The 22,738-nt window shown below is 40.2% G+C and overlaps 1 protein-coding gene across 6 annotated transcripts in view; it reads left to right on the top strand.

The window, feature by feature from the left end:
- The window catches only part of tmem94 (transmembrane protein 94), a 121,291-nt gene that overhangs the window by 34,309 nt on the left and 64,244 nt on the right, over positions 1 to 22,738 (top strand). For all 6 annotated transcript variants that reach the window (XM_048610716.1, XM_048610717.1, XM_048610718.1 and 3 more), the window contains 5 exons: positions 6,616 to 6,735; positions 7,697 to 7,824; positions 15,645 to 15,781; positions 17,881 to 18,083; positions 20,889 to 21,040. In XM_048610716.1, coding sequence (XP_048466673.1) covers positions 6,616 to 6,735; positions 7,697 to 7,824; positions 15,645 to 15,781; positions 17,881 to 18,083; positions 20,889 to 21,040 — 740 coding nt within the window. The remainder of the gene's footprint in view (positions 1 to 6,615; positions 6,736 to 7,696; positions 7,825 to 15,644; positions 15,782 to 17,880; positions 18,084 to 20,888; positions 21,041 to 22,738) is intronic.

Here is a 22,738-nt window from a genome sequence, read left to right as displayed (position 1 = left end):
TGGACTTCACAAGCTTCAAAATCTCCCCTCCCTCTACTGCATCCCAAAACCAGCCCAGCTCGTCCCCGCCTCCCTAACCTGTCCTTCCTCCCACCTATCCCCTCCTCCCACCTCAAGCCCCACCACCATCTCCTACCTACTAACCTCATCCCGCCTCCTTGACGTGTCTGTCCTCCCTGGACTGACCTATCTCCTCCCTACCTCCCCACCTACACTCACCTTTACTGGCTCCATCCCTGCCTCTTTGACTTGTCTGGCTCCTCTCCACCTATCTCCTCCTCTATCCATCTTCTATCTGCCTCCCCCTGTCTCCCTATTTATTTCAGAACCCCCTTCCCCTCCCCCATTTCTGAAGAAGGGTCTAGGCCTGAAACGTCAGCCTTCCTGCTCCTCTGATGCTGCTTGGCCTGCTGTGTTCATCCAGCTCTACACCTTGTTATCTTAGATTCTCCAGCATCTGCAGTTCCTACTATCTCTGCTGAGGATGTTCTTTTAGTACATCCTTAGCAGTGGTGTGACCCTTTGATCTTTTACTTAATAATTTCTGTGTCTGATACTACCTGTCTCACTAACACCTGAAGAAGGATTAAGCTTCCAAAAGCTTATGTTTTCAAATAAACCTGTTGGACTATAACCTAGTGTTGTTGGAAATGTTATTATACAAGCTGTGTTCCTGGTATTAAAATCACTTTAGATTGGCACCTTATTCACTACAGTCGTCACCTTTTTTGCCATTTAGAATCCTAAAAATCTTATACTGCCTTATATACAAAAATTTGTTTTGCCTTGTACTTTTCTACCCTACCTTTGTCAATTGCTTGTGTTACTTGTCACAATGCATTTGTGCAATCTGACTCTGTCAGGCAGTATTATCTGTCCTCATTGTTTGATGATGGACATTTTACATCTGCAACTGCTCTTATAAGCTATCTAGTGATCCTTGATGGTATGTGTGTGGTATTTAAAAGTGAAAACAGGATAAAATGGCCTGCTTCTACACTGTAGGGATTCTATGATAGAGTTGGCCTGTGATGTTCATTGCCTTTGAATAACCAGTGCTCACTCTTTGGGGCAACTACTAAGAAAAACCATTTAAGGAAAGAGAAATTGGGTAGAGAATTGATCTGTTGTAATTTTTAAGAGTTCATTATGAGAAATAAGTCTCTAGGTTTGACAATTCTGGTGTTTGGATGTTTTTGTCCCTGAAACTATAATAAAGCCAAAACAAGGGATGTTTTATAAAATTGTAATTTCTCTACCAAGTCTATATAGTCTGAAGATAGGACAATATTAGACTGTTTTTCTCTTGAAACGAATCATTGAAAAAAAATAAAACTAAGTTTCACATCTCCCTACTGGCAGTGTTAAAATTTGCACTTTGGAGCTGCAATTCATTTGCATTAACATGAAGGCGTTACCAGCAGTGCTTTTCATATTTGAAAGGGAAAATCTAGGGCATTTGTAAGTTATAGGTAGCTATCCTGGCTTTGATCATTGAGGACGATATGCAATACCATTTATCTGAACTCACGACCCCACCATAATTCAAGGCACTGTTTGAAGTTTGAGCAGAGTTTTACTGGAAAATCTTCTTTCAATCAATACTCTCAGCCCAGATCAGCTGGTCATTGCTCGGTTGTGATAGAGAAATATAAGTATAAATTCTTCTTCTGCACCAATCAGAGAGGTCCATCCCCACTGGCCATTACTGTGCTGAGGCACAGGATATTCAGGCTGTTTGAATTACATGAGGATGACAAGGGTTACAATAACTAGAAGGTATGGGTCAGAAGAATATTGCATGTTCCTCATCCCTGTTCTGGTTTTTGACTGGCTTTGGCTCGTTGTTCCTATCTCCAAAATATTTAGTTGAGTTGAAGGTAAATGCAAAAATTAACCATAAAGAGAGAAAGATGTTATTTAAAAATGTGGAAAAAATTAGTAAAAGTGGGTGGAATTATGTCTGATATTTCATGAAGGGTTAACAAAGCACAGGTGAGATTCAAGTAAATGTGCTGTTAGGGCATGTCCTGTAGATGGATAAGTAGGCCGTTTGATCCCTCGAGCCTACTGCACCATCCATTATGATCATGGCTGAATACGAATCTCTGTACGCTAATCCCATCATATACCCATTTCCCTTCATCCCTTTAGCCATGAGCTAAAATCACCTCCTTAAAAACGCACAATGGTTTGGCCTCAACCACTTTTCAGGCTCACCACTCTGGGCGCAGAAATGTCTCCACTTGTCAGTCCTAAAAAGTTTCCCCTTATCCTTAAACTATGACCCCTTGTTCTGCATTCCCCCACCATGGGGAACATCCTTCCTGCATCTGACCTGTCTATTCCTGTCAGAATTTTATAGGTTTCTATGGGATCCCCTTCTCTCTCTCTCCTTCTCCTACACCAACACCCCCCATTACTCTAAATTCCAGTGAATACAGTTCTAACTGACTCAATCTCTCCTTCTACATCAGTCCTATCATCCTAGGAATTAATTTGGTAAACCTTCATTGCACTGTCTGTATAGCAAGAACAGCATTCCTCAAAGAAGGAGACAAAAACTGCACACAATATTCCAGATGTGGCCTCCCCAGTACCCTGTGTAAATGCTGCAAGACCATGTGATCTGAAAAGCAGAGAAGAAGGGCACATTGCTGGACCTGCAGCAGTCTGAGTTAATGGTATTGCTCTCATTTTATAGAGGATGGAACATTGGGATCTGCAATAAAATTAATGGATGGTAATATACCTCCCAGCTTCAGATCATCATAAATCATCAGTTTTGCTCCGCAACATCTGATTCCTTCATTGAATTACGGTTTCATTACTAATTCCCAGGCAGCCGTCATTTTAACATATGGAGATAAGCCAGTCAGTTTTACGAGTCTGTATATTCAATCTCTATCGTATATCATCCTGGCAAAACTGTAGTCTGGGTTGTATCATTATGCATGATATCAGTGAATATTCCCAGCAGCATAAAACATCTTCGACTGAGATGAGGCAACACTGTGGAGCTGGAGGAACACAGCAGGCCAGGCAGCATCAGAGGAGCAGGAAAATTGACGTTTCGGGTTGGGAGAAGGGTCCTGACCCGAAACATCAACTTTCCTGCTCCTCTGCTGCCTGGCCTGCTGTGTTCTTCCACCTCCACACTGTGTTGTCTCTGACTCCAGCATCTGCAGTTCTTGCAATTCTTAAGGCTGAGATGATGTTTGATTAGGGCAAGCTGGCCTCCATAATTTGACCTAACTGGCCATTCTTTGTGAGTGACTTCCAACCAGACCTGTGGGATATAGGAAGATATTTGAGCTCAACTGAAAATTTCCTTTGTCTCCAAAATGTATGCCTATCATACGCGATTTCTAGGAGGGGGAATAAACTTGGATAAAGATCACAATTAAGAATCCCAATTAATTTGTTTTCCATATGTGGGTTCAGGATAACAACAAGCTGGGTAGATAGGTCGAACATCAAAATCGTAATATACCATTTGGTTTTTTTCTTGGAAGTTTCTATTTTTCCACTGCTCCAACCATTGTACCTTTGTAGTTAACGTGCATCATTCTGCTCCCTTCAGCCTGAAGCAAAGATGAAATAGTGCCAGCTCTGTGCCACTTTGCTCCTGAAGTTGCATTTGTAGTTCACCTATTATCTGAGGTCAGAACCAATCAACTATGGTCCATTTGTGACATCTCAGTTGGACTGCCTGGCTTGTGTATGGAGCTTTTTTGTATGGATGTCTGGTGACATGCATGCTGTGCTTTCTGCTGTTAAATTTAACAGGTATTTATTTCCATTCTAAATTTTTTAGCATGAAGCAGATGCAGTCCAAGTGGTGTGAATCTGTCTGTTTGGGCTGGTCTCTTATCTCCACTGTTGTACTCTGTGGCAGTATTAGTGTTACAACGCAGAAAACTGATGAAATTGGATTGTAAAAACTTTTGAAGATGTCTAGCAAGTGACGGTCCTTCATTTAAAAAAGCAATTATGGCATTGTGCACTTAATGTTTCTGCATCACATTATGCAAGTTCAAATCATTACTGTCCCAAGCAATGTAAACATCTTTCAATTGTGCACCACGAGTGAGAACCCACATTAGCGCAGCACTGGCAAAGATTGGGGGTTCTGTGTACTCCCAATGTGCGTTGTTATCAGGTTCTGTACCCTGGAAACCTATTGATGGGCAATTCAGAGCATTATGAATGATGCAGTCTCACTTAAACACCTAGTGTAAAATCTGATCACGTTAATGGTACACAATGATCATTGTGTCAACTTGGTTCAATTGATAGTGCCCTTCTCTCTGGAACAGGAAAATCAAGGTTTGTAACATGGTGATCTGTTGAGAGTTGAATGCATAACTAGAGGCCGTTCCTTATTATTGAACTATTATTCTTTAGTCAGGACTCGAAACTAGAGTTTACCTTCTCCTTCCAGTTGATTAGATATTGAGGATCTCTCAATGTTACTTGAAGTATAAGGAGCCCTCATGATGTCTTGAAGTATGTTCCTCCTTCAACCAGCATTACCAAAAAGTCAGTCATCTCCTTTCAGCTTTGAATATCAGGCAGAATTGCTGCTCTGTTTACCTGCAACACCATCCATGCATCTCAAAACAATGCATAGTATTTGAAATGGTTGGAATAATTGAGATACTCGGATACTATAAATGCAAACATTTTGTTTTTCATTATGTGACATTTGATGTTCAGGCCACAATTGTTATGGATCCAAAAGAAATTGAAAGCAATCAAATAAAGGAGATGAAAATCTGAAAGATACTTAAGTGTAATGCACATAAATACAAAAGCAATAATGTTTTATTGTACATTTTGACATCTACAAATGCTTAGCAAAGATTACTTGGAATAATATCTTAAAACACTATCTGATTAAAATTCAATTTAAAATGAAGATGGGTAGCCTGCTGTGAATGTAAGAAGGAAAATTAATTTTTAATGTGTTTCATTGATTTTTAATCTGTGTTAAGGGATTTGAAAGCTGATTTTGCTCAGATCAACATTTCTCATTTGTGGCATGTTCATGGGTCACGGCATGACTGACAGCTGGTGCAAATGTGTTTTTAAGAAAACTCTGAAGGGTGCTGTCTCTTTAATCACTCTGTGTGATTGCTGAACATGCAAATGCAGTAAAGAATTATAAGCATGTAAAACCACAACATTAAATCCTTGACTAAAGCCAAAATATTGTGGAAGCTGGAAAAACTCAGCAGGCCTGGGAGCTTCTGTGGAGAGAGAAGCAGAGTTGATGCTTCTGAAGGCGGTTCATGCAGACTTGAAATGCTAGCTCTGTTTCTCCTTCTGCAGAAGCTGCCAGACCTGCTGAGTTTCTCCAGCATTCCCTATGTTTGTCACAAGATTAAAACTATTGACTCAATAGTTTTAGGTAGAACGATGCAGCATATTTATGTTTGACCATATGTGCATGACGTAGAAGGCAGTGCTAAACTAAATGCTAGCAGTGCCCTGAAGTCCAGTCTTACTTGGTCATGATATTTGCTGTATGACCATTCTGCACAATTTAATACAATATTTGGTAAAGACAAAATGCCAGTCACTAAAAGAAAAGGCATTTAACAAGAAATGATGCCAGTTCCAAGCACATGAAGAATTTGTGATGTGGTTGTAGCCTCATGCAGGGATGGTCTTGTTTCACCACTGATCCGCTTGTCCCACTGAGCTCCTTAGAATAGGGGCTTTTGTGTGGTCGTGCTATGAGATCATGGAAAAATATGCTCAAATGACTACTGTCCTTCTAATTGCATCCGTCCATCCAGGACCTCAAGCTGTTTAACTGCCTAGGAATTGTGCCCAAGAAGCAGCTGGTGGTCCCGCTCAATCAACGGTCACTCTTTCAAAATATACTGGAAATGATTCTGTTCTGAAGTGGGGTTTTTTTGGAATAGGACTCTCCCACCTCATTTCTTTATTTTTCCTGCTGCTGGCTGAGCTAGGTTCACAAGCAGTTTACTCTGTGCCTGGATGACAGTGATATAGTCTGTTTCCTGTGGAAATGGTTTGATTTCCTCTTGGGTGCCCGTCACCTCAGTTTGAAGCTTTCCTCCCCAGCTCCAGCCATTGCTGTAGAGTTGCTTGGTGAGGTACAGCAACATATTATTCCCTCTCTGCCTTCCTGTTCACAGCAATGTTGCTGAATGCATAGGAAAACCCACTCAAGGGATGACAATAAACCTTGACAAAGTATAAACTTTTTTCTGTATCAAGATGCAGCAGGTGCAGAAGTACTTTGAGCATTATCCTGGATGGAATGCTTTTAATTATCTCTTCAGAATTGCAATTAACAGTGACAGAAATAGCCACCAATTGATCTCTCTTTTAGGCATAATGGTCCATCCAGCCAGTCCCAAGTTTGACAGAATATAATTTAAATTAACCTGCAGTTTTGTTCACTCTTAAAATATGCAAAAAAGATCACTACTTAATTATTTCTTCCTTAACCCCTAGTGATGACAGTGTTACCAACAGGGTCACAGTCTATTTAGGTGGCTTTCCATTTTAAAATAAATTATCCATCAGTGGCATTATTAGAGGCATTAGCTAAGTCATACTGTTCTGATTATTGCATAGGATGAAATGGTCGCTAGCTTGGGCCTTTCCACCAAACAGGCTCTGACAGTACTGCATAACCAGCTCTCGGTAATCCTGGAAGAGCACCAGAAGCAGCAGATAAAGAAGGGCTCTTGGAAGGTAGGGACATACTGAAAATTCTCGCCATCCTTCATTGTTTTTGACTGGCCTTTCATAAACTTAGGCTCCTTCAAAATCCTACTGTCTGTATCCTAATTTTTATTTGCTAAACTGCATTGGTTCCATGTTTACCAAGCCCAATATTTAAAATTCTCATTCTTGTGTTCAAATGCATCTATTGCCTCGCACCTCTCTCTCTCTCTTTGTAACCCCACACTCCAAGCTTGAAACCCTTTGGGAATTCAATATGCCTCTAGCTCTGGCTGCCTTGTTCACCTGCGTTTTCCTTCTTCCCACTATTGGTGGCTGTGCCTTCAGTTTAAACCCTAAACTCTGGAATTATCTTTATCAATGTCTCCACCTCCGTTTTAAGACGTTTTTTTAAATCTACCTGTATGGCACTGTGATGTCTTTTACTGTTACATTTTTCTGCTGTCCTTTTCAAAGGAACCTTAACAGACTAGAAAATCTGTGCTCAATGGTGAAAGCAATTTGAAAGAACTGGGCAATGAACTGGCAATGTTGTCCTGGATTACACTGCAGCCATGACACTGGGGGGTGGTGATAGTTTCACTGCTTAGCTAGAATTAGGTGCCCTATTTCATTAGATATTTTGAAATGAATTGAAGCCACGCATCACTCCAGCCTCTATTCAAAGGACATTCATAAAAGACTCTTGAGCCCCTCATTTCAGATCTTTGTCTGATATTTCACAGATAATGCAATGGAAAACTTTAAATTATTCCCCAGGGTAAATATGTTTCTGTTTTATAATTTCATGTTCTTTATCTTCCTGCTTAGCTAATCATTTAGTCCCACAGGTGATTAAAAGTATTAACTGTGGAAACAAAACTTGTATCTCTGTGTGTGGTGTCGTGTGCGAATCTGTTCTGTCGGGACTTATTGTGTGATGTGTTTGTGTGTTATCAATTGCCATCTGACTACACTGATCTTATTGTAGGATGTATGGTTTAAGGGTTTCCTCAACCTCAGTAACCGATCCTCCAGCTTCCACTGGCCTGGAGCAGCTCTTATGCTGATGGCTGCCATTTTGTTGCTGTGTTGCTTTGGAAGCCAACCAGATGGAAGGTAAGTGACATGTCATGTGTAAAACTAATGGCTAGACAAAATGTAGTGAGTGCATGCATTTGATGGATATGAAAGTGCCTAAATCCACAATTTATGCAAACTTAATTTAGATTGTAACTCATTTGTTTAAAGAGGAATCACTAGTTTTAAAATGTGTATTTATAAAGTTTAAGCAGGCTTATTTTCAAGATGTGCGTTGTAAGAGTAGCATAATTAAGAACTGGTTGAAACTGGACCCTCATTAGATGAGTGAACTGGGCCCTTTGTGTTGGAAACATAAATAGCCAAACTAGTATAACTTAGAATAGAGTACAGAAGTTGAGTCTCGAGTTCAGTGGAGGAAGGAGAGAGGTGTTTGATTTTTGCTGCAGCTGGTTGGTGACTATTTCTGGTCTTTAAAATAAACTTAAGGCCTTCAGTCTGTTCAGGTCTCCGAGCTTTCTTCACGTTTTTGGAAAAGAAAATTTTTTGGTATATGATCAATATGTAATGAATTTAAAAAAAGGAAGTAATGTAATAAACTACAAATTGCAGGTGCACTGGACTGATTTTTAAAAGCTGCTGGACTCCAGTGTGATCCACATCTATCAAGAGTGTTTGCAGCATTAGCAACTTCAGATGAGTTGAGGATTTGGAGTCAGAGCTGCAAACATTGTGCCACATCAGGGAGGGGGAGAGTGACCTGAACTCTTTGCTCCAGGAGGCAGTCACCCTCTTTAAATGAGGAGCGGGAGGGGAGGGATCTAGCCGTTGTCCTCCACATAGAACATAGAACAGTACAGGCCCTTTGGCCCATGATGTTGTGCCGTCCTGTTATCTTACTAAGATCAAACTAACCTGCAAATCCTACATTATTACTATCACCCATGTGCCTATCCAAGAGTCGCTTAAAAGTCTCTAAAGTATCTGTAAAGTAAAAAATAAAGTTTTTTTTTCTAAAGTATCTGACTCCACAACCACTGCCGGCAACACATACCACACGCCCACCAATCTCTGTATAAAGAACCTACCTCTGACATCTCCCCTTTACCTTCCTCCAGTCACCTTAAAAGTATGTTCCCTCGTAATAGTCATTTCCACCTTGGGAAAAAGTCTCTGGCTATCCACTCTATCTATGCCTCTCATCATCTTGTACACCTTAATCAAGTCACCTCTCATCCTACTTCACTCCAATGAAAAAAGCTCTAGCTCCCTCAACCTTTCCTTATAAGACCTGCCTTCCAGTCCAGGCAGCATCCTGGTAAATCTCCTCTACATCCTCTCTCATGCTTCCACATCCATCCTATAATGAGGTGACCAGAACTGAACACAATTTTCCAAGTGTGGTCTGACCAATGTTTTATAGAGCTGCAGCATAACCTCGTGGCTCTTAAACTCAATTCCCCTGGCAATGAAAGCTAACACACCATACGCCTTCTTTACAACCCTATCAACTAAGGTAGCAACTTTCAGGTATCTATGGACGTCGATCCCAAGATCCCTCTGTTCCTCCACCCTGCCAGGAATCCTGCCATTAACCCTGTATTCTGCATTCAAATTCGACCTTCCAGAATGAATCACTTCACCCTTTTCTGGGTTGAATCCCATCTGCCACTTCTTTGCCCAGCTCTGCATCCTGTCAATGTCCCGTTGCAACCTACAACAACCTTCCAAGCTGTCCAGAACTCCACCAACCTTTGTGTCATCGGCAAACTTACTAACCTACCCTTCCACTTCCTGATCCAAGTCATTTATAAAGATCACAAAGAGCAGAGGTCCCAGAACAGATCCCTGCGGAACACCACTGGTCACTGAGCTCTAGGCTGAATACTTTCCATCTACTGCCACCCTCTGTCTTCTATTGGACAGCCAGTTTTGTATCCAGACAGCCAAATTTCCCTGAATCCCATGCCTCCTTACTTTCTGAATGAGCCTACCATGTGGAACCTTATCAAATGCCTTGCTAAAATCCATATACAGCTCATCCACTGCTTTACCTTCATCAATGTGTTTTGTCGCATCCTCAAAGAACTCAATAAGGCTTGTGAGGCATGACCTGCCCCTCTCAAAGCCATGCTGACTATTTATAATCAAACTGGGCTTTTCCAAATAATCATAAATATTATCTCTCAGAATCCTCTCCAGTAATTTGCCCACCACAGAAGTAAGACTGACCGGTCTGTAATTCCCAGGATTATCTCTATTCCCTTTCTTGAACAAGGGAATGACATTTGTCACCCTCCAATCATCTGGTACTACTCCAGTGGACAGTGAGGACAGAAAGATCATTGCCAAAGGGGCAGCAATCTCTTCCCTCGCATCCCATAGAAACCTTGGGTATGCTCAGGGGACTTATCTATCCACCTGTTGTTCAAAATTTCTAGCACATCCTCCTTCCTAATAACAACCTGTTCAAGCATATCTGGCTGTTTCACGCTGCCCTCACAAATGTCAAGGTCCCTCTCGCTGGTGAATACTGAAGCAAAGTATTCATTAAGGACCTTCCCTACCTCCTCTGACTCCGTGCACAAGCTCCCTCCACGATTCCTGATTGGCCGTACCCTCACTCTGGTCATCCTCTTGTTCCTCACATAAACATAGAATGCCTTGGGGTTTTCCTTGATCCTGCCCGCCAACGTTTTTTCATACCCCTCTCTAGCTCTCCTAAGTCCATTCTTCAGCTCCTTCCTGGCTACTTTGTAGATCTCTAGAGCCCTGTCTGACCCTTGCTTCCTCAACCTTAAGTATGCTTCCTCCTTCTTCTTGACTAGATATTCCATATGCCTTGTCATCCAAGATTCCTTCACCTTGCCATCCCTTCCTTGCCTCAGTGGGACAAACCTATCCAGTACTTGTAGCAACTGCTCCCAAAACAACCTCCTCATTTCTGTATTTCCCTGAGAACATCTGATCCCAACTTAGGCTCCACAGTTCTTGCCTAATAGCATCATAATTTCCCCTCCCCCAATTAAATACTTTCCCATACCGTCTGCTCCTATCCCTCTCCATGACTATATAAAAGGGCAAGGAGTTGTGATTACTATCACCGAAATTCTCTCCCACCGAGAGATCTGACACATGGCCTGGTTCGTTGCCAAGCACCAAATCCAATATGGCCTCCCCTCGAGTTGGCCCATCTACATATTGAGTCAGAAATCCTTCCTGGGCACGCCTGACAAAATCTGCTTCACCCAAACTAGTTGCACTTAGGATGTTCCAGTCTATATTGGGGAAATTGAAGTCACCCATGACAACAGCCCTATTACTTCTGCACCTCTCCACAATCTGTGCCTCAGTGTTTCTGTTGCTATTGGGGGGTCTATAGAAAACTCCCAATCAGTGACTGCTCCTTTCTTGTTTCTGACTTCCACCCATACTGACTCAGTGGACAAACCCTCCTCCACAACCTCCCTTTCTGCAGCTGTGATACCATAGTAACCAATGTGACTACCACATTAGTAGTAAGGACATTCATAGGACTGGAAAGAAAGTTGCTGCTGAAAGATTTTGATCAGCCAGAAGTAGAATATCTCAGGATTGATACCTTGGCCATTGGCAGTTTGGCACAGGATGAATAAAATGACAAAGTTAAGGATTGGTGTGGGAGGAATGGGTTTCACTTCATGGGGCATTGGTACCAGAACTGGGGTGGAAGGGAGTTATTCGGTCAGACAAGCTTCACTTGAACCATGCTGAGGCCATCCTAGTGAATCAAATAACTAGGGCTGTAGAGTGTGTTTAAAACTAATTGGAGGGAGGATTCAGAAGTGGAAGTATAGGTTTGCCAATCAAAATATGGTGGAAAATAAACTGAGGACAAACTAGCAAGTAACACAATACAGTTGGAACTTCTATAACTATATTAAAAAGGAAGAGAGGCAACCAGTGAACATAGGCCCCTTAGAGAACAAGGCTGGGGAAACAATGGGGAGCCAGGAAATGGCAGAACTGTTGAACAAGTACTTGTATCAGTTTTAATGTTGGAGGATACTAAATCAAGAGGCTAAAAGGCAGGAGGAAATAAATTGCCGGAGGAAAAGGACGAGGAAGGCTAATGGGCTCAAAGCCAGTAAACTGTCTAGACTTCATGGGTTGCATCCTAGGATTTTAGAGGAAGTAGCTGCAGAGACAGTGGACGTACTCCTAATAGTGTTCCAAGAATCCTTAGATTCTGTAAAAGTCCCAGAGAATTAGAAAACTGCCAATATAATACCCTTATTCAAAAAGGGAGAGAGACAAAAAACAGGCAGCTAAAGGCCATTAGCTTACGCCTGTCACTAGGAAAACTTTAAAGATGTCATAGCAGAGTATTTAGAAATACATAAGCAGAGTCAATGTGACCCATGAAGGGGAAATCATGTCTGACAAATTTATTGCAGTTTCTTGATGTGATAACAAGAAGAGTATGTCAAAGGGAACCAATAGATGTAATATATTTGGATTTTCAAAAGGCACTTTAAGGTACTGTACATAAAGCTATTTAATAAAGTAACTACCCATGGTTTTGAGGATAATAAATTAACGTGGACAGAGAGTTGGCTAACTAATAAAAGTCACAGTTGCGATAAGGGGGCCATTTTCTGGTTGGCAACCTATAACTAGAGGAGTCCACAGGGATCAGTGCTGGGTCCTTAATTATTTACAATATGCATTAGTGAATGAGGGAAATGAATGTGCTATAGCAAAATTTTCAGATGACAAAAATAGGTGTGAAGGAAAGTGGTGACAATAACACAAGAATATAGACAGGTTAAATGAGTAGTGAAAAATTTGCCAGGTGGAATATAGTATTGGAAATGTGAGGTTAAGCCCTTTAGCAGGAAGGTAAGAAGAACTGAATATTATACAAGTGGAGAAAGACTGCAGAAATCTGCAGCATTGGGATTTGGCAGTCCTAGTGCATGAATCGCATAAAGCTAACATCAAAGTTCAGTGGATAATAAGGAAGGCAAATGGAATGTTAGCTTTTATTTCAAACGGAATGGAGTATAATGATAGAGAGTACTTTCTGAAAGTATACAAGGCACTAGTCAGACCACAACTGAAACTCTGAGCAGTCTTTTTTATTCCCCTTGTCCAAGGAAAAATGTTCTGGCAATGAAAGCAGTCCAAAGAAAGTTCACGAGGTTCATCCCATGTATGGAGGGATTTTCTTATGAGAAGAGATTGATTGGGTTTTACTCACTGGGGTTTAGAACAATGAGAGGAGACCTTGTGAAAGCATACAAGATTCTTAGGGGACTTGACCAGGTAAATGCAGAGAGGTTGTTTTCCCTTGTCAGAGCACCTAGGACCTGAGGGCATAATCTCAGATTGAGGAGTAGCACATTTAAAACAAATAAGGAATGTTTTCTGAGGGTGGTGAATCTGTGGAATTTTTTACTGCAGAGGACTGTTGAGACAGAGTGGTTAAGTTTATTCAAGGTTGAGATAGACCGATTTCTAACCATGTGGAAATCGAAGGCTGTAGGGATAAAGCAGAAAAATGGAGCTGAGGATTATCAGATCAGCCTTGATCTCATTGAATGGCAGAGCAGATTCAATGGGCCAAATGGCCTGCTTGTGCTGCTATGTCTTACAGAATGCTCTAACTTTGCTACTAACGTCCTTTGTGGGAGCTTATCAAAAGCCTGCTGAAAATCCAAATTCACTACACCCATTGGTCCTTTGTTGCAAGTATCATCCTTTTTTTAAGAAAAAAAACTTACAACAGTCTTGTTAAACACAATTCCCCTTTGACAAATCCATGTTGACTGCCCAATCAGATCATCATTTTTCTAAGTGTCCAGTTATCATAATACAATGGAGTAAAAGTTTTTCCTGTTACTGACCCCAAAACTAATAGACCTATGGGTTTTCATTCTTTTTCTCAATCCATCCTCTGAATAGTAGTATTACATTTACTTAATGTAGCTCATTTGTTCAGGAGATTTATCAAACTTCAAACCCGTTAGTTTTGCAAATACTACAATGTTATTTATTTATTTCAATGCCTCGTTTTCACAGGTCCTTTGGTCCCCTAGTATTTGGTGGCGAAGGAGTGTGGGGTGTGGTTCTGTGTCTTTCTGAGGAGACAAAGTAATTTTTTAGTTCAGCTATTTCCCTGTCCACCATTGCACTTTTGTCGGTCCAGACCTATAAAGGACGCATATTTGTCTTTGCTAATCTTTTCCTTCACACTCATCTGAGGAGGCCTTTCAGTCTGCCTTTGTTTCTTCCAGCTTGCATTCACATTCACATTTCTTTGCCAGTATCTTGGACATCTTTGCTGAATTTCAAATTGCTCCCGACCCTTGGGTTTAGTACTTCTTATGACAATCTTTATAAGCAACGTCCTTTAATCTAATATGACATTTAGCACCTTTTATTACTCAAGGCTGATTCACCTTTCCTGATGGGTTTTTGTATCTTGGAGAAATGTACATCTGTTGTAGGCCATGTAGTATTACTTTAAACACTAGCCATTAATTATTCAGTCTTTTTGTGTATTTTTCCATTTTGCCATAGCCAATTTGCTTCATATCGTCAGTCCGAATGGTGTGACTTGACACCAATATATCCCTCTTGATATGTTATTAAGGAGGCCATTACACCAGCAAGATCTTCCACCCTGCCATAGGCATCAACTGCTATGTATTTAACTGAAGCAGAGAACAAATTGGCCTAATTCGACTGAGTTTAGAGCCGGATGGTTTTATGAAAAAACTCATTAATTACTTTGTTCCTGTCAAGTTCTATGATGTGACATTAAAATAGTTAATATCAAGGTGTTAATGTGGATGATAGATGGGTTCGAGGGACTGATGTACAGGTGGGTGGCCAAGGGACTTGTACAATTATACTAGCTCAGAAAATGAAAATCTTTACAATTAGGTCCAACAATCATAAAAATCTTGTACTTGATGAAATCTGTTAAAGAATTTTGATGCAAGTAAAAGGTGGTATGAAAAATGAGAATCCCCCTTGTTTCAGTATGTCTGTTAGATACATATAAGGAAGAGAATATAATCCGTAAAATGCAGGGAACATTGGTTCCTGTACTCATTTGCGCCCTTTATCCATAAGAACAGGAGCTGATATGGATGAGAATATGTCCTCATTGATGACTTATTCTAGTTACATTAGTATAGTTTTAATACATATCTTAATGAAAATTAGACTTCAATGATTATTTTTATTTATTATTTTTATTTACTTACGTTTGTTTAAATGATTACACAGTGTGCCAAAATACATTTCCGTATGAATTTTCTTTATGGACATAAAGTGAAAGATACATGTTCTCTTGTGTAGAGATCAGAGCTGAAACAAAGATAGAGATCCACATTTTTCATTCTCTATCCTATGCTGTACTCATAGTATGTTCCAGGGCCACCTGCGGTGTGGTATGGCACACTTTCTCCCTAATTTACAGAACCTTTGCTCACTTCATGCTGGTCATAATTCAGAACTTGCTAGCTCTGAATGCTGCAGAGCATTTATTAAATACTGTATAAGTAGAGGTGGGGCAAGGCACAAATAATAAACCCATAGAAGTGACCTTTAATGTGTCACCACTTTGGTCTGTGGCTTTTGAGTAAAATGTTACTAAATTTGCCTCTCTTGCAGCTATGCTGTCAGTGCATTGAGCATGTATTGTCTCACACCTCCATTGAGCCTCAATAACAGGAATTTAAAATGCAAGTGACCCACATGGAAATTATGTTTATTAGAATGTTATTTATTCAGTGTTGCTTTCAGAAATTTAAGAATGTTCTACAGGATGAGAGCAATAACACTTACAAGACTGCTTATTGACTGCAGGCAGCTAATTCTTGTGCTTTTTCTCTCATCTCTGATAGCCAGGGTACCGCAGTACTGAATGCTGCTGTGTTGTTCCTACTACTTTTTCTCAACCTTTATGTGATTGGGAGACAAGGAAGACTGAAAAGAGGCGAGGTCATAGCCAGACTACAAGCAATCATCAATAAACTGAATGGTGAATAATCATGAAACAAATGTTAGAGTTGAGAATCTTTGTGACAGATTAAGACAGATTTCTTAGTTCACCTTGAGTGAATATCCAAACTAATGAGAAACAGCTGAGACTGTAATTATCTCACAGGTAACATTTTAAACAGTCAAGGTTGAAATCTGAAGGTAGATCTGACCCATTCTGTGGAGAGAGAAGCAGAGTTAAGATTTCATCCAAACTCAAATATTGGACATGAACAGCATTTCTGTAAATACAGAATCAGGAAAAAGGATGCGTGCATGACCATAACATGCTTAATAGCTGTTTATCTCTAACAGTTTCCAGTTCTGATAAGATGTCATAGACCTGAAACATTAACTCTGTTTCTACCTAATTTCCTGATTGTTTTCAATATTCCCTATTCTTGATGAATGTTCTAGCATTTGAAGTATTTTGCTTTTGTCACAGTTAATGGAAGCTGAAAATCTTGACTTACACATTCAGCAGTTTTATTCATTTCCTATGACTATTTTTCTGATCAGATTAATAAATGTTGTCTTGCCTATACTGTGGGCATTGGCCAGAGATGCTTTGCAAGTCTCCAGCCTATAAAGCCCCATGCCAAGCCGGTTCTGAAGGTCCTTTCACAGCTTACTGTTTGATTATGCATTTGTTTATTTGAATGTAATTTGCCTGTATCTTGAAATCTTAATTACCTCCCTAAACTGCTAATTTCAACTCCATCTGTAGCTGAGCTCAGAAAATGCTTTCATGTGAGTTAATTCTTAAAATTAAATTTTAGTTCAGCAGCACCAGCGGTGTGGTTGATGTTTTGTTTGTGACCCAAAGGTCTCAACTAAGTAAAGTTCAATGAGCCTACTGCTGGAGGTCAGAATTGCATTTTACATGTTAAGTTTCCAGCTGCATAGTGGTTTATTTGATGTAAACATATGACCCATTGCCTGTTTAATCAGTTCGCAGGTGGTGTATTTATTGACTGAAGTTTCTTTGAAAGGCTAAAATAAATGAATTTTGTACATCAGGAAACATATTTTGTTTTGAAAAATTGTTTGCCATCACCACCACAACAGATCCTGGGCCGGTATGTAATACGGAAGTCAAATGAGTTGGACCTCGCACTGAGTCAGTCTTGAGATGACCTTGTTTGAATGGTTCAGTTACACAATGTTTTGCTCATTAAATCATGAGAGGAATAGGTTTGAATGTGTTGTACGTCACTGTGAAGGTCAGGATCTCTTTCGTAATACTATTCATCTTGTTACTATCTTAGAGACCAATGCTGATTAGCCAAATCAGACAATAGTCATTTATTCTGATTGTGTATTTGCATAACTTACATTACTGAGGTACTGAGCTGACAAATTAGAAAGCAGTCCTGGGATGAGGGTGTTAATTTTGAGTTCTTTATTTCTGTGTGGAACTTTCAATTACAGCTTAGACTCCGGGCCTGATATGTGCAACAAGAAATTACCCAATATCAAAAAAAAGTTACAGAAATTTTAGTTAGCAATAGTCATTTTTGCTGAGTTTCTTATTTGCGCATGATGCACTTGTGTGTATTGCAGCCCAGACCAAAAACCTGAAAATCTCAGTCACAGAATATGAACTCTATGCTATAAAGTTGCATTTTTAATAACAGAGAAGATGCTGGAGTTAAAATGTTTTCCCCATTAGACTCATTCAGTATCGGGAAGGTACCCTGGAAAAATGCACTTTAAAGTCAGTGGAAATTTCTGCATTGTTCACATCATTCCTTAAGATGTGATAGTGGGAGTCAGTGTCTTGTGTGTTAATGTTCACTCGCTGCATTTAGGTGGCTCCCAACCCAGATTCTATGACAGAAACAGAACATGCTGCAAGTGCTCGATGTATCGAGAGCATTCAGGGTGAGAGGAAACGTTACTGTTTCAAGTTGATGAACTGATGTCAGTTGGATGATGTTAGAGATGATCTGCATTGAGCAAGTGCCCAGGTCGTGGAAGTTTGTTACTTCACTATGCCACATTGTCATGTCAAAGTATGCAACTTAATTCATTTTTCACTGTGCAAATTTAAAAACTGATTTCTTGAGTGTTGGTATTTGTTTTGTTCAATGTTTGTAGAAGCACTTCTGAGTAGTGAGGAACTGAGATGGGAAGATGCATTATACCCAGATCTCTTTATGCCCTCTGCCCCATCCTGGTCACTCCACTGGGCCTATAGAGATGGACATTTAGTCAATCTTCCAGTCTGCTTATTGGTGGAAGGCGACATCATTGCCCTTAGACCTGGCCAGGAGTCCTTCGCTTCTTTAAGAGGAATAAAGGTAAGCATTTTTTTTCTTCCAACTAAATATGTAAACCATGCCCTTTGGAAATGAAAATTCTGTTAGTTGGTGACAAATCTGATATTCCTATTCTGGTAAAGAGGCAGAAATATACCAGGAAATAATAGGCTTCTTTGTCTTATTTTAACTGAAATATTGCTAGAAAGAGACTTAAGGTCAAAGCATTTTATTTGCAGTCATCAAGACTAGGATGGAAGAAACCAGAATTGGAAATGGGATACCAATTTATACAGCATGAGAAGGGGGCAGTAACTGGTTGGGTAATTGCTAGCATGGAGACAAGGAACAGTTAATTGTCAGACTTGATTCTTAGGCCAGGCACGTAGACTCTTGGTCAGAAACACAGCAGAGGTTGACAGTCCCCATGACCCGGCTTTCCCATGGAAAGGTGCAAAGTATGTGCAAATTCCTTTTGCCAACATTAACCTGGGTCCAGTATATTAATGTTAATATGTGTAACTTCTGGCTTGTGGAAATGCATCATACTGTGACCGTGATTGCTGATTTTTACATTTGTTTTTGGTGTAATTCTTAGCATTATCTGAATCCATAAATGTTGTTCAGTAGCAGGATCTCCTGTATTGTTGGGCATGGTGTTCTGCTACTTTAAAGTAGAGGCTTGTTGAACAGGGTCAACATGCCTGCTGAGAATGGACTTGTTTAATATGATCGTTGGGACTCATGGCTATATTCTTGGCATCACACTGGCACTGAAACTCATACATCACATTAGTCATTTGTATGTTAAGCAAAACATCTTTTTGGCTTTACAGCAGCATCCTGTTAGTGGAGAAATCTCTCTTTAGGTTACTGCAAAGTAGCAGGATAAGGCAGCAAGCTTCACGTCTCTGTATTTATGTAGGCTGCATAATCTAGTGGCCTGTTGACCGATATTTTCCTGGCTACCATCAGTTGTGACGAAGGGTCAGTGGACCTGAAACATTAACTCTTTCTTTCCACAAATGCTGCCAGACCTGCTGAGCTTTTCCAGCAATTTCTGTTTTTGTTTCTGATTCACAGTATCCGCAGTTCTTATGGTTTTTTTATTTATGGCATATTGACCATTTGTATAGGGAGTATGCCAATCGTGCTCAATGAATCCATACTTGTAAACCTCAGACCACCATGTCTGACATGGTTTGACAAGAAATGCACCAAAAACCAATCTAAGATTATCAGTTAGGTTTGCATTGTGATGCCCGTGCTAGAAGCTGCATATATTAACACACAGGATCCTGTTTTATGGAGTTAAAAGGAATTTATACAAGCATTGCACCTTTTTTTTGGGAAAATAGAAACTGCCATGTTCTGTTGTATTCCCACGGCGATACGTTAACCAATCAAAGTTTACGTGCTTTGTGGCCTGAGAACTCTGACAATTAATTATTCCTGCTGCAATTCCACATCAACAACGGTCCAAGCAATCAGCATCCTCTACTGGTGCTATATAAATTGGCACTTTTTTGTCCCAACATCTGTTTCTTGCATCCTTCAGCTGTGAATGAATTGTTGGAGTATAATATGGACTGAATTTATTAAGCTTTACCTGAGCAGCTCATAGTTCAACAATTAGTGTGGGTTTCAGTAGGCATACCATGCTTGACTGTGGAAAATTCTTTGAATGTGTACAATAAATAAGAGATGTAGGTTGTATTTCACATGGCTTCTTAAAAGCCTATGGATAGGTCCTGTACAAAGATTTGTGACAAAGACAATTGTGCATCGTTCAGGAGAATGTGGAACACAGATAAATAGGTAAGAAGTAAAAGACAGAGGTAAAAGCTAGATCTCAGCGGAATGATTTGTTGAATTATGTTCAATAAGAACCTGTGTTAGAACTGTCCTTATTAAATACATGTGCAAGTAATTTGAATTTAGGAGAATAAATAATATCCAAACAGCAGACTTGAAAAGATTTGTAGGACCTGCAAATAACTTGCACTTTATAGTTAATTGTAGAAATATAAACTAATATACTTTGGAGGTAAAATTCAGGAAAGGAAATACAACTAGGGTAATTTTTAAATTGGGTACAGAGATTTTGCTGTGCTGATACATGAGTCAAGAAAGGTTTCAGTTCAGGTCTGGAACTGCATGCAGTTCAGATTGCCCTACCGTAGAAAGGGTACTGTTAAACTATAGAAAGAGTGCAGAAAAGATTTATTAGGATGATACCTAGACTGGAAGGTTAGATAGGCTGAGACTTTTTTCCCTGGTGTGTAGGAGACTGAGGGCTGACCTTACAGAGGTCTGTAAAATCATGAGTGGCATAGATAAAGTAGATAGACTTCCCTACAATTGGGAAAAGCTGTTGGCTAAAACTAGAGGGCATAGGTTTAAGATGACAGAGGAGAGATACAAAAGGATCGGGGACAATTTTTTCACACAGGGTGGTGAGTGTCTGGAATGGACTGTCGGATGTAGTGGTGGAACTGAGTACAACTTTGTCATTTAAGAAACATTTAGCCAGATGTATGGGTGAGATAGGTATGGAGGGATATGGACCAAATGCAGGCAGATGGGACTAGATTAATTGTAAAAACTGGGCGGCATGGGCAAGTTGGGCCGAAGGGCACGTTTCCATGCTATACACCTCTGTGATTGTAAAAACATTTTAAAATGAGCAGGTGGGATTCTTGTTTTATGATTATAATTGATCAATTTTGTAGTTGTCACCAGTTCCTTCGCTGCCAGTGCATGATATTGGGTGTTTTATGTTGCATTTTTTAAAATCAAGTAATGAGCCTCCATCTCTTTCTCTCCTTCATTCTTTGCTTGAAACAGGACGACGAGCACATAGTACTGGAACCTGGTGATTTGTTTCCCCCGTTTTCCCCCCCGCCAACACCCAGGGGAAAAGGAAAGAAAGGACCTGAGACTCCTCAGCAGCACAGACACTTCAGAGTAGTGAGAACCCCAGTTCTTGAAAATGTCAGGTAAGAGGAGCTGAGGATTTCTAATGGTTGGTAATTTTGTTTAATCCACTCACCGTTGTATGGGACCTTGGAATTCACTGAGTTTATATTTATGAAATTTTGATAATTGCCTATCATTAAAGATCATATTCATTTTCCATTGCAAATATTCAGTGTTGTAGACATAGGAAATCAACATAAAATTGCTGGTCCTGTGTTGAGCTGCACTACGTAATGCAGGCAGTGAGTAAAGCTTTACTGAAAATATATACGTGACTGCTTCAGCCCTGATGCTCATTAGGCAGCTACATTTTGACCCTTTGATATTTCTCAGTGGTGTGAGATTTTTAGTTATGTTGACGTCAATAGTATTAGTGCATAGTGCATTGCACCTACTTTTCATGAATATGTTACACAAACATCAGTTCGTTAACCTGTTATTAGGGATGAGGGGATAATGTACCCATAGTTTGACATATTGTATGGGTTGGATTTCTGAAATATTCTGAAATATGTGAAGATGAATTGCCAAGCTTTTGATTTTATACAAACTGAAATGAGTCACTCCTTCAGTACATAAATGTTAGGCAAACGGTATTACACGGGGAAGATATTTGTACACAGATGACTTGAAGTGGAGGAAAAGGGGAGAAACCTGTGACTCAGTGAATCCTGAGAAACTAGGAGCCTAGGCAACAGATTGTTTGGGAATGAATGTAAAATAAATCACATGAGGGAAAAGGGATCTCAATTTATGGACATTGTAGTACGGTAATGTAAGGTGAATCCAATGTAATCAAACCAGGGCTTTGTATATTACCATAGAATTTTACAGCATGGAATGCAGCCATTCAATGCCTGGATTATTCCCACTTTCCAACCCTTGGTCGGAGTAGACAAAATTCAATCTCGACGGCCACGATCACATGCTGTACTGTACTTGTTATTCCAAAGAAGGAGGTGTGATGTCATTTTTAATTCATTCATGGGATGTGGACATCTCGAGATAGGCCAGCATTGACTGCCCATTCTAATTGCCAGAGAACAAGCAAGAGTTAACCATATTGCTGTGGATCTGGACTCCTGTCTGGACCAGACCAGGTAAAGACAGTAGATTTCCTTACCTAGTGAACCATATGGATTTTTATGATTAAGGTTTTTATTGAATTCCAGTTTCATATTTGCCATGGTGCAATTCAGGCCCATGACCCAAGAACCCCTGACGTCCTAGTCCAATGCAATTGCCACCAAATAAGTAATCAAGATGTATACAGCCATTACAGCCCAGTTACTGATTTCTACCTCAGCATCCTCTTGGTCTCATCTGGTTGAGAGCGAAGCCCAAGAAACTTGAGGTCATCCTTGATCTCGTCTCACAAACACCAAGTAAAGAATCACAGAAAAGACCAACACCAGAGTGAATATTACCTGGACTAACCCCTCCTTGCTTTCAGTATAGGTGGTTGTTTTCAAGGGTGATCAAATCCGTGGGTCTGTATTTGCATTTCTTTGGCAGTATTGTGTCAGCTCAGAGATTGCACCATTTGTCCTTTTCATTTAAACCTGCGATGTTCAAAAAGGTGCAGAAGTTTAGAAATATTTTCTTGATTTGAGTTGTATATTCAGTAGCATCTTGAGGTCTTCATGGGTTGGCAGTCTGAGTTGGCTTCAGTGTGGCCAAACTACTTGTGATGTTGCCTTCTGGTATGTCAGGAGGCA

This window comes from Rhincodon typus, chromosome 23 (assembly GCF_021869965.1).
Source record: "Rhincodon typus isolate 14 chromosome 23, sRhiTyp1.1, whole genome shotgun sequence".
Lineage (NCBI taxonomy): Eukaryota > Metazoa > Chordata > Chondrichthyes > Orectolobiformes > Rhincodontidae > Rhincodon > Rhincodon typus.
Note: the sequence above shows the minus strand (reverse complement) of the source record. Positions and strands in the feature narration are given on the sequence as shown.